The 12,618-nt window shown below is 49.6% G+C and overlaps 1 protein-coding gene across 1 annotated transcript; it reads right to left on the bottom strand.

Annotated features, from left to right (window-relative positions):
* Positions 1-3,800: 3,800 nt before the first annotated feature.
* Positions 3,801-5,439, bottom strand: Gpr25 (G protein-coupled receptor 25). Its single transcript, XM_052200353.1, has one exon. It carries the CDS (start codon positions 5,321-5,323, stop codon positions 4,247-4,249), a length of 1,077 nt encoding a protein of 358 aa, XP_052056313.1. The 5' UTR covers positions 5,324-5,439; the 3' UTR covers positions 3,801-4,246.
* Positions 5,440-12,618: the final 7,179 nt, after the last annotated feature.

Consider the following 12,618-nt stretch of genomic DNA (forward strand, 5'->3'; position numbering starts at 1 on the left):
CAGCACCTGGTCAGCCATTGCCTCAGCTGCTGAGTCTGAGGGCAAGATGGGGATGTTAGCAGTTTCCTGCAGGTTCCTTTGCTGAGGGAGAACAGAGCCTTAGACCTGATAAAAATCCCACAAGTGAGATGACTTCCTACTGTCCAGGGTCCCCTCAGTGGGGAGAGGATCTGAGTCATATCACACACCACCAGCATACACCCTGGCTCTGCCAGCCTTCTGAACTCTCCAGATCACTCATCAGTCTGGGCCCCGGTTCCCACACTGTGCCCTGAGAACAGACCCGTGGGGTCCAGGGAAGTGAGGAGAAAGGTCAGAATTAGTCACAAGAGGCAAAAGGCCCTATGCCAGCCTTTGCCTGCAGGTGGAGTTTCCCTGTCTTCTCTTCCCTTTCCCCTCCCTGCCCCGCCCCACCCCACCCCTAAACCTAGCTTTCTTACCTGCCAGGTAGGTATAAGGGCTCTGTTGCTGAGTTAGAGCCTCAAGCCAGATGTTGACCTTTTCAGTCCCAGGGCAGCCCCACAGGTCTCTCCACAATAAAAGATGGGGACAGATCAGGGCCTGGAACATGCTAACCCCAAGGACAAGCTCTTGGGACACATCTGTCTGAAATACTGCCTGCCACTCACAGAGTACTTTCAAGAACATCATTTCCTTTGATCTGTGTTACAGCAGAGCAGATATGATCAGTTCCAGCTTCAGCTCAGAAGCCGGTGTGTGTGTGTGTGTGTGTGTGTGTGTGTGTGTGTGTGTGTGTGTGTGTGTGGCAGGCAGGTCCTGCTCTAATTTTAGCTTCCTTGTATTGGGTGCATTGATATATTGCTAACAGCCCTTGAAATGCTTGTAAACATTTTTCCAGGAGGAATGCAGCGGAAAGTCGTTGTAATTCTCTTATTCTAATACCACCATTGTTTGCATTTATCCTCTCTCTGTGCCCTTTAATAAAGTGTAACTATTATTGCTACACAGATTGCAATGCTGTTTCTTTCACCCTTCACTGTGATGACACAGTCCTTGTAGCAGTAATTAACACCTGCTGTGTCCAGATACTGCTCCAGACGCTGGGGACACAGCATGCAATCAAATAACAAAATTCCCCTAATTGTGAAGGGCATATTCTGATGAGAGAGACAAATAAACAAATTATTAAAGTGGCTGCAGGAGGCACATCTGTGTGCAGCAGGAGAAAAGATCTTACCTTTTGTGCCTAAACTGTGAGGGATGGGAAAAAATAAAAGATAGTGTTGATCCAAAGGACACTGTGCTGGCTAATTTTATAGCAACTTGATATAAGCTATAGCCATTTAGGACAAAATAATCTTTATTATATTTTTTAAGAATTATTTAATACATGTGAGTACATGGTTGCTGTCTTCAAACACACAAGAAGACTGCATCAGGCAAGAAGAAGGCGTCAGATTCTATTAGAGATGGTTGTTGAACCACCATGTAGTTGATGGAAATTGAACTCAGGACCTATGGAAGAGCAGACAGTGCTCTTAGAAACTGAGGTGCGGGCATCTTTCCAGTCCCGGACAAAAGTATCTTAATTAAGAAAATACCTCCCACCAAACTGACCTATCTGAAAGCCTGTGTGTGTGTGTGTGGGGGGGTATTTTCTTAATCAGTGGTTGATGTTCCAGGGTCCAGCCCATCATGGATGACAATACCTCTGGGCAGGTGGAACAGTAGTTAGCCTGAGCAAGACAAGAGGACCAAACCAGTGAGCAGCATCCCTCCAAGACCTGTGCATCGTCTTGGCCAGGACTCCCCTCAGTGACGACTGTGATGTGGGCTGATGTAAACCCTCTCCTCCCAGGCTGGCTTTGGTCATTGTTTAATCACAGCAATAAAAGCCTAACTAAGAGACTGTTTCCCTTCAACAGAACCAGCGCTGACAAGTTTACATCATTTGAATCAAAGTGCGAGGAGGTTATTTTAACTTCTGAAATTTTACTTTCTTCCTCTTGGAAATTACCATCAACATTTCCTGATTTCTCCTTGAATGACATTAAATTTTGCATTTTAGTCTATCGTAGTCATGAAACTATAGCATTGCATTTGGACAGTTAGGGGTTTTCCTTCTAGATTTAACTCTTTAAAAACTTCTCTTTCTCAGCAACCCAACTTCTGTTGTTTAGGATTATTGAGTAGAGGTAAAAGATGGACAGTCGGGGGCATGGGACATGCACGGCTTTAAAGCTCTTGATAAATATGGCCAACTGTTTGCTAAAAGCTCTTAGATTGCTCTTCCTTCACAGCCCATTCTTAGCTCCTGCACCCACACTTCATCTCTAGTCACCAGAAAGTGGGAGCTCATTCTCCACAGAATGAGAGAGACAATTTCCAAGAAGCACACGCCAAGAGAGAGAACTGTTCTTCACGCTGTGTACAGTTCTATGCAGGGGCAGAAATGTCAGTTTTCAGTAAGCACTGCAGGCAGGGACATGAAAACTTCCCATGGGCTAGGGAAGCTGTCTGTCTGTCTGTCTGTCTTCAGGGAGCGATGATCTTGGAGGGGAGCTCTGTCGCAGCAGCCTAGAGCAACACCAGCTCTGTAAGCTTTGGTCTCACCACACATACCTTGATGAAGGTCAGCAGCCCTCTCCTGGAAGGCATGAGCCTGCATCCCAGGCAGCAGTGGTAAGGAAAGGAAGGATTAGGATAGAGATGGACTCTTGGACTTGAAAGCACTTGAAGGTGCACCTGGCTGGCCCAGGTGACCCATGGGCTACAAGTCTTGTTGCTCCCAGGGCATATATGGGGACATGCAGAGATGTTCTCTTTGACAAGAGCAGCTACAAGATGGGGTGAAGGTGGGCTGTGATGCTAAATACACTCCAGCCAGTGGTCTCAAATGCTATCAAGAATGCAACAGTGCTGGATAAGGAGAGAGGAGGTTAAATGGCCCCTAAGAACGCCCACCTTCAGACCCAGCCTAGCACTGAATATCAGACTGCGCTGCTACTCCACAATCTGCCTAGGACTTGATTCTCAGCCCGATCAGGGAATTCCTTTCCCTCACTGATCAAAATGTTTGTAGGCCAAATCCTCTCAAATAAAAACATTTACTTTCTAAGACTTCCAGAAGCCTCAAAAGATAAACCAGAGCCTGAAACGGTTAATTCTAAACATTTGTACTGGAAAAGCTCCCAGAGTGTTGGGGGTGGGGGGAGCCTGGACCACATTTAAAAATCAAAATTACACATCTCTTCTTTGAAATGACACCTGGCAGGCAGATGCTGGACATCTTCCTCATTTTTTCCTTTCATCTTGCCAGTCTCTCTTGATGTGCGGTCCTTTAAAAGAATGAATCTGTCATTCTCTGCCCTCCTGAGAATACCACACTCACAGGTGCAGCTGGCACTCCCAGGGTCACACAAGCCATCCCCCTGAAGGGCCTGAACTACTGAGTTGAGTTTGTGTGACTGTGTGACACACCCTTCTGACACCCATCTTGCTCTTGATGTTCAAGTCAAGACACGGTTGCCAAGTGGGGACAACAAAAGTTTTTATTGAGATGTGTGCTCACAGAAAAACCTGGGGTCCCTGGCTGAGTGAGGGAAAAAAATTCAGATCCCAGCATTCAGAAGGAAGGCTAGAACTACAAATTGAGCAGCTCACATTAGGGCTGGTTTTGATGTCTTTCAGGAGCCTTTGAAAATGAAAATCCGAATTGGGGATGAGAAACAATATAAACAACATAGTGATGATGGGGAGAGGGAGGGAGGGGGCAGAAGGAGGGGGAGAGGGGAGGGGCAGAAGGAAAGGGAGAGGGACGGGGGTGGGGGTGGGGGAGGAGAGAGGGAGAGAGAGGGGGAGGAGGAGAGGGAGAGGGGAGAGGGGGAGACAGGGGTGATGTTTGAGGAGGTGTTGCTAGAGGGCTGACAAGGAGAAGAAATTCCTCAAATGACAAGGGCTTTTGCAGGGGCAAGAATAGACAGGGACAAGAGGGACCTTTGACATATGGTTTGGATGTTCTGGCTGAATTACACAGAACGAAGCAGAGAACGGAGCCCACTTCCCTCCCATCGACTAGGTGAGCCTGTTTCTCCAGGTGGGTAGACTACAGCCTTTCTTGCCCTAGAGAAAATTAAGGAAATACCCCATCCTTCCCCGTCGGTTTGCGAGAACAGCCAGCCTCAGCAGCCAGCTCTGAGAAAGACGATGGGCAGTCCCTGGGCGCATCTACAAGCACGTGGTTCCTCTCTTTGAAGCTCCGTTCCACCTGCGCCATCCCGGGAAGCTACCAAGCAGCCGAGGCAGAGTTCACCTTTGGGGACCGGCCCCAGAACACCGAGCTGTCGTCCCTGGAGAGCGAGGAGGCCGAGCTGATCCTGCGCACCTGGCGCCCGGCGCGCGTGCACAGCCCGAACCGGGCCCGGGCGCGGAACGAGCGGTCCAGCAGGAGGTAGATGACCGGGTTCGCACTGCTGTTGACGAAAGCCAGGCAGGTGGCGACAGCCAGACCCCAGGGCAGCGTCAGCAGCAGGGAGCAGGGCAGCGGCAGCGCCCGGAGCCGTGCCAGGTGGAGGAGGGAGCGCAGGACGCAGAAGGGCAGCCAGCAGCCCACGAAGACACTCTCCACTGTGAAGATGATGCGTAGCGAGTTGCTCCGGGCCCTCCCGACGCGTGGCAGGCGGCGCGACACGCGCCAGTAGCAGGTCAGGGTGACCGCCAGCGGCAGCGCAAAAGTCAGTAGCAGCAGCAGCAGCCCGACACCCTGGAGCGCGTCCCAGGGCTCCTCGACACACTGGCTGCCCGCGCCATCCAGGCTCGGCTGCAGTCCCCGGTAGAGCAAGGCGGGCAAGCCGGCCAGAAACGCCGCAGCCCAGGCGGCGCCGCAGGCGGCTCGCACACAGCGCGCGTTCCGCAGCGGGCGCGCGCTCAGCGGCCGGCCCACGGCCAGGTAGCGGTCCACGCTCATGCCCGCCAGCAGCAGCGCGCCCGCGCAGCGCGTGACCGCCAGCGCAAAGCTGCTGACTTTGCACAGGCCGTCGCCGAAGGGCCAGAGGCCGCCGCGCGCCTCCGCCGCGGCCCACATTGGCAGCATGAGCACGAAGCCCAGGTCGGCGGCAGCCAAGTGCAGCACGAAGGTGTCCACCAGTCGCCGCGGCCCGCGCTGCCGGCTCAGCAGCCACACCACGAAGGCGTTGCCCGGCAGGCCCACAGCGAAGGCTGCCAGGTAGAGCGTGGGGATGATGGCGTGGCCATAGGGCAGGTTCCAGGCAGGGCACAGCTCCGCTTGGTCCAGGGAGCCCGAGCCAGAATAGTCCCAGGACACCGTGCCCCAGCTAGGACTCCAGGCCTCGGTGGACAGCATGGCCGGGGTCACCGGGCCCGCGTGCACCCTGGCGCAGTGCGGCTATCTCTGAGCAAGAGGGGGGTTGCTTTTCACAGCCGGTGCCCAGCACCTCCCTTCCTGCCACGCCAGGCCGAGGCTATGGGGTGAGCAGGAAGGTGGAGGGTGAGAAAAGTATGGGGCTGGGAGGGGCAGACCTTTGTGGTGGAAATGGTGGCCTCCAAGTTGGGGCTGTGTCCTTAGGGCTGGGAAACCCGTGGCCATTCAGAGCTGGTAGCGCATCATTTCTGGGTGCTTGGCCTAGTATCTAGGGGAAGGGAGTGGGAATCTGAGATCGGGTGCAAGGGGCAGTGGGTGCCTTAGAGACCTAACCTGTTCTCGATTCTCACCAGGCATTTTCTTTTCTGGTTTTCAGAGGGGAAGAGACAGACCAGGCATGAGGGGCTTCTGAGGGAGGACAATATCTCGGCTTCCTTCTCTAATCTGCTCTGCTGTGTAGCATGCAAGGGGGTCTGAAGTTTGTGGGAGCTTCCCCTGGTTCCCGATCAAGAATTGGCCCCAGAGTTCTTTTTGGACTAATTAGCCTTCATGGGTGAAGGACTAGATGTGTCACCTGGGGTGGCATTTCTGTTCTGGCACAGTTCTCATGGAGCCATGTGGAAGGGATCTAAGCTGGGGGCGGGGGGGGGGGGAGTCAGGCTGCCATGCTGGGAAGGGCTACGCCCCCAGGTTAACCCTCCTCCTCCTCCCCCATACTTCAAAATCTTGCTGCTAAGTCAAACAGGGTCATAACCTCTATACAAAAGATGACACAAAATGGCCCCTAACAATCCAACGGATTTGCTATTGTAAATCATGAGACAGGAGCTCTGAGAACTCTTGGGGACCGAGGGGAAGGAAAGGGTTTGTGGATAGGGGGTGCAGACTGTCAAAGCGTTCATGGAATGGCAAGACAGAGGAGGGCTGAGGGTGGATGAGGCAAAACTCGCTGTCTCCTCTCAGAGCTACACTACATTGTCAGCACACACACAGCCCCTGACAGGCCGGGTGGGAACTACTGTCAGCAGTGACGTGCCTTCAACCCCATCGTCACCAAGAATGAGCGGTGTGCACTGAGCCTCCTGGCATTGGAAATCCCAGAGGACTGTCAGTTTGGTTCCTTCCCATTCCACTCACGGTGACCTCTCCACGCAGCAGGCACTGGTTGACTTTGCGTCCCAAGAGATGCATTCTTGACCTCAGATCCTTTACTGAGGAGGGGAGAGGCACAGGCCGCGTGTGCGACGGCCAGCGCGCCATCAGTCAAACTGTGGTACAGGCTTAAAACAACGTCCACTTGGAGCTCGGAAAGAGGAGCTGAGCCTCCGGTGGGGAAAGGCCTGCAGAGGGGGCAACAGCTCGGGTCGGGTCTAGGAAGGGGGTAAGGGTCAAAAGCAATGGCGGAACAGAGAGGATGAGCCAGCCCAGGAGGGGTCACAAAGCAAGTATACTGAGATATGGAGGAAGACACTGGCAGGCCGTGGCCTGATCCTGAAGGCTTTGGGCGTCAGTCTGATTTGAAAAGGTCCTGGCAGGACTGTGTGGATCGTTGAGGGGACAGTTGAGGCCAGGCCCAGGGCTGGATTTTTATCCTTTGCTCCCGGGCGGGTGGGCGCACCTCAGTGCTCAGAGAGCGTGAGTGAGTGAGTAATCGTGAAAGCTAGTGGTGAACGACCGAGACGCCACTGGGGAGAAGGCAGACTGCGGGCAGCTGCCAAGACAGGAGGGCAGCAGGGGGCAGAGGGGAAGTAGAAGTTAGTTGTTTACTGAAAAACACAGATTCTGTGCTTCCTGGCTGTGGTCTCATACCCAGGGGCAGTCCGGTTGAGCACATATGGTGGATTTTCTCTGCCCGGCCCAAGCACAGAGGCCTTCCTTCTTGAGCTTGTGAGAGGAGAAAGCAGCAAAGGCCCGGGCTGAGTGTGGACTCCTGCAGTGGCCAGGCTGCTCTGTGAGGAGTGGCCAGCCACCTCCTCTTAGCCACCTGAGGAGCACTCACCACAGGATTACAAACAAGTTAGCCAATTGTCATCTTTGTCAGCCGAGGTGAAGCCCACTGTGACTAGCGTGCAGAGGCTCTGACGCTGACCTTACAGCCCTGGGCTGACTGTTCTGTGGCCCACCCTGCCCTGTCCTGGGTACTGTATTGTTTTTGAGGAATAGAGAATAAGGTGTACAACATTTAATCTCACTTGGTTTTGGAAGTTGATTTGTCTTTCTGCCTCTACACAGGCTGTATTTAAGGCATCACACTACTACTTATTTTTCTGAATAATAAACTTCAAGGAAATGTTGTCCTTGCCTTTCCTGTCACCAGGCCACATGAAAATCGGCTCTTCAACACAATCGTACTTAATAGATTGGTGTTTTTTGTTTTTTGTTTTGTTTTGTTTTGTTTTGTTTTTTTCATCCAGGGAAGGGTGTTTCTGAAAATAAAGGTGTCCATACACTCACATTATTTTCAGATTAATAAATATTTATTCACTTTACAAACCAATATCAGCCCCTTCCTCTCCTCCCAGTACTCTCTCATGAGAGTCCTCCTCCCATCTGCCTTCCCCTTCTCTTTCAAGGAGAAGCTCCCCCACCCCTGACACACACACACACACATCAAGTTGTTGTGGGACTAGGCACACTCTCACGGAGGCCAGACAGGGCTGTCCATTTAGGGGCGTGGGATCCACAGGCAGGCGGGCGGGCAGGCAGCAGGCTCAGGGACAGCCCTGCCCCAGGTATTGGGATCCGCATAAAGACCAAGCTGCTCATTGCTGCGCATGTGCAGGGGCCCAGGTCCAGCTGCTCACTGCTGCGCATGTGCAGGGGCCCAGGTCCAGCTGCTCATTGCTGCGCATGTGCAGGGGCCCAGGTCCAGCTGCTCACTGCTGCGCATGTGCAGGGGCCCAGGTCCAGCCCGTGCTTGCTCTTTGGCTGGTGATTCAAGCTCTGGGAACCCCCAAGGGTCCTGCTTAGTTGACTCTGTTGGTCTTCCTATGGAGTCCCTGCCCTCTTCCCTTCTCTTAAATCCTCCTCCCAACTCTCCCGTAAGGTTCTCTGAGCTCCATCTAATGTTTGGGTTTTTGGGTTATATAGATTTTACAGTTTCAGCCATATTTGGTATCACAATGTACTTGGTTTATTGTGTTGTTCTCAAAAGACCTGTTATTTGGTTTTGGTTTTTCAAGACAGGATCTCTGAGTAACCCTGGCTGTTCTGGAACTTGCTCTGTAGACCAGGCTGGCCTTGAACTTACAGTAATCTGCCTGCCTCTGCCTTGTGAGTGTTGTGTTAAAGGTATGAGCCAGCAAGCCCACATAAGTAGAATTTTTTATTTGCTTACACATTTTTAAGTACTTAAACTCAGTGGTTTTGGTGCTTTTTATCGCTAGAGTTTGATATTCAGATAATCGTGTCCTTATGTATTATTATGATCATCTATATTTACTATTAATTTTCATAAACTATTTAGGATGAATCATGATCACATTTAATTCTGATATTTTCCCAAACATTTTCTCAGCTATTTTAAAATTTTTAATCTTATAGTTTCAGACTTGTTGCTGTTGTCCTTTTCAGTTTAAAATGTTACTTTGATTATGCGCTATGGCTTGAATGTAAAGTGTCTTCACAGGCACGTGTACATACTTGGGACTCCAGCTAGTGACCTCGTCTTGAAATGCTGTGTAATCTTCTGGACATAGGATTTAGTTGGTAGATATAGAGCCACAGTATGGCAAGACCTTGAGGTATATAGGCCAACCCCTGTGAATTCCATCACACTCTCTTGGGCTGTGCTGGACTGAACCCTCTCAAGCTGTGAGCCCAAAATAAATCCTTTCTCCTTTAAGTTGCCATCAGATACTTTGTCACAGCAACAATAACTGTTGTTCACACAATGCTCACTCACACATGAGTGAACATTGAGTTCTATGGCCATTGTTTTTAAAGACTTATGGGTTTAAGAATGCCTTTACATACATGTGTGCCTGGTGTTCATGGAGGCCAGGTGTTGGATCCCTTGGAACTAGAGCTGCAGGTGGTCATGGGCCTGCTTTGAGGCTTGGTGATGCTTTCTCCAGGTGCCCTTTCTCCAGTTCCATGAGTGCCACTTCTCCCTTCCAGGAGGATTTTCCTTGCACACAGCAGCTGAGTTATGTATGGGATCTACAGAGGACCCTCATTCAGAAATCAAGACTTGACCACCACAATTCCTAGGACCTGGTGTCAGTCTGATAGCAAATCCTTCAGGGCCAAATGTTAGATGATAAAGAGAAACTGACAGAATGATTGAAACCATAGCTCGCACTCTACCAAGTTAGGCAGTTGATGGGGAAGTTAGAATTTGAATCTTAATGTCCGGTTAAAGCAAGCAAAACCCTATCTTGTGTTTCTGTACCACTGATGCAGCTCAAACTGGGGATGAATGTATCCTCTACCTCTGTTGGGGTTGCTCCTTTTGTAGGTGTGCACATGTACAGAGGGGCACAGGGGATCGATAGAAGCTACTCTGGTCCTGTACTGAGAGATGGTGTGTGTGTGTGTGTGTGTGTGTGCACTACCCTCATACTAAACATCTTAGATATTCAATTATTTTAGATGCTTTCAGGTACTAAGTGTGGGGTAGCTGGGAATGGACACCATGTTGCGTCATACAGAAGCACTGGGCTCTGGCATAGGGGATGAGTCGATGTGAAAGCCTTGTGGCCTGAAGCTGTATACTTGTCCCAGGGCTGGATCTAGCGTGGCCCTTGGCCGGCCTGTGGGAGGAGAGCAGGAGCAGAACTGGAGAGCTGGGGAGGAATGAAGCTTTCAAACAAAGTGGTTTTGGCAATGTAAAGACTTTTTAAAAAAAGGTTTAAACAAAGTCACCAGAAAATCTAAAGACAAGCAACAGGTAAGTCCCTCAATGTAAAACTGCCCCCCCCAAATTTGTTTGGAAAGAAAATAACATTTAAAGGTATATATTCTGCCTCCCACCTACCTGCCTGCCATCACTTCTCACAGATTTCACATTGTAGTGCAGATTTCTAGCTATTCACAGGAGGCTCATTAGCAAGGGTGGGAGAGGGCTCCCTCCCTCCCCAGTGCTATGATTCTGCCATTCAATGAAACCAATTCAAAGGCACTTTCAGTTCACTGACTTTGTCAACAGCCTCTTCCTGCTTCTGGGCAAGGGAACTTAACACAGAGAATGGGACTTGGGGGCTTCCTCTCAAGCAGGGTACTTGTATTAGAGATAAGTCATCCTGTACTGGTAACCCTGATAAAATGCAGATTGTGACACCCGGTCGTGTCAAGGTCAAAGCAAATTTAAGGGTTTCTGAAGATGTGTGTGAACAAATGAAAATTCTGTGATTCCAAGCAGTGAGATAGATGGTCACCTCTGCTCTCCAATTCTCCACGTACTTCAAATCACAATGCTGATTAGGAAAATAAACAGAGAAGTCCTTATAGTTTGACCCCCGAATCCCAGCCAGTTTTGATAGCTTGCAATGTCTTAAGTTTTCTATGTTGGCGTGTCTACAATCTGTTTCAGCCTTGCTAAGCAGTGAGCTCAGGGAGCCTGTGAGACCTTCTAATGCTCATTAGTGATGTTTACTAAGTCTATCAAGGTTTAGACCAATGGGAGGACAGGATGAAACTGGTGCTTAGGTAAGTAGTGGGGGGAGAGTGAACACTCTACAGACCTATGCCTGGCTGGCACGAGCCAGCAGCAGTGAGGGCAAGGAACATGCTAGGTAGAGGTTCTGGTTACTCCCTGGGATCAAGGCTCTTCTTTTAGTAGGAAAGGAAGAAATAAGAGACTCTGGAGGTTCAAGCCTAGCATCTGTAATGTGCTTTTTTCAGTGGCAGCCATTGTGATGGCATGGGATGAAATCTTAGTTTTCATTTGCAGTTCCTTGGGTAAGGATTGTAAATCCCTCAGCACCGCGTACTGGCCACTCTTGAGAACCATCTCTTTGGTTGATTGGCTCATTTACCAACTGGCAGGTACTTCTGGTGTCTAGAGGGCAGACTACATCAGCTCCCTGTAACCAGGGTCACATACAGACCACTGAGCCATCTCTCCAGTCCTTCCTATACTTTCACAACACAAACAGAAAGCACTGGTAGATGCTTATGTGCAACAGTGACGCTAAGTTTTGGTGTCTAAGCACGACTGCAATGCTGAGGTGCTTTTGAGAAGCCTACATGCCCAAAGTGCAAACATGAGAAGATTCAAACTCCATCAAGCTATACAAACCCCACAAACCTGATCCCTTTTTTAAAAGAAACTCTGTTCTGAAGGCACAGCTCTGGTTTTAAGTAGCACTATTCCTATGAGATGATGGGAGTTCATTCATTTCAGATTCTTTTTTTCTAATTCCTGGTTCCGAAGTCATAGGATTACAGCTCTTTGATTCATCAGATTTTATTCTTCATTCTCTCTGAACAGAGGTGTGTAATAACGACGTTTCTGTTGGCTGTGGGGCACTCTCCTCGACCCCAGCAAGCCCACCGTTTGATAGCCGGGGAAGGGAAAGAAAGCACCACGGCTTATGGATAGTTCTCTGCTGAGATACTTAGTTTTTAGGATCAAATGTTTTTATTTTGGAAAATTAAAATATTGGAGACTGTTGTGGAGTGTAGTGGTACTCTGAGAACTGTTTTTTCTGTTTGTTTATCCTTTGGGTTTTCAAGACAGGGTTTCTCTGTGCAGACCTGGCTGTCCTAGAACTCGATTTGTAGGCCAGACTGGCTTTGAACTCAAGAAATCTGCCTGCTTTCTGCCACTGGAGTGCTGGGATTAAAGATGTGTGCTACAAGCACTTGTTTGAAGACTGAGCATCCTATAAAAAAGTGGAGCTCATGTAGTGCCTGAGCACATAATTATGCTCAGGGAGTGTTTTGATTATCAGGGTTTTGCTCATGCCTTCATCCGAATAAACAGCACAAGTGAAGGCTAGAGAATGGTACACAACTAGCCACTGTGGGCAGAGGCTCAGAGCCATACTAAGATTGGTGGTACTCACAATAAGATTGGCGTCTCACAATTCTCAACTCACTAGAGATGTGATTGTGTATGAGGAACATAAACATATATGAGTCATAGAGACAGATACTATCTTAGCAAAGCACAGAATCTTTAAAACATTCTAATGTCACCTCAAGAGGCATTCAATCATAATTTAATACTAAAAATTACTTAAGTAAATACTCAATTACTAAATTTAAACATAGGCTGACAGGAAAACTTCATGATGTATTCTCCTGAGTCCAAATAATGTTATCAAACACAA

This window comes from Apodemus sylvaticus, chromosome 12, assembly GCF_947179515.1.
Source record: "Apodemus sylvaticus chromosome 12, mApoSyl1.1, whole genome shotgun sequence".
Taxonomy (NCBI): domain Eukaryota; kingdom Metazoa; phylum Chordata; class Mammalia; order Rodentia; family Muridae; genus Apodemus; species Apodemus sylvaticus.

Bases quoted from the DNA above. Each gene is read 5' to 3' on its own strand.
- Gpr25 (XM_052200353.1), bottom strand. From the start codon at position 5,323: ATGCTGTCCACCGAGGCCTGGAGTCCTAGCTGGGGCACGGTGTCCTGG.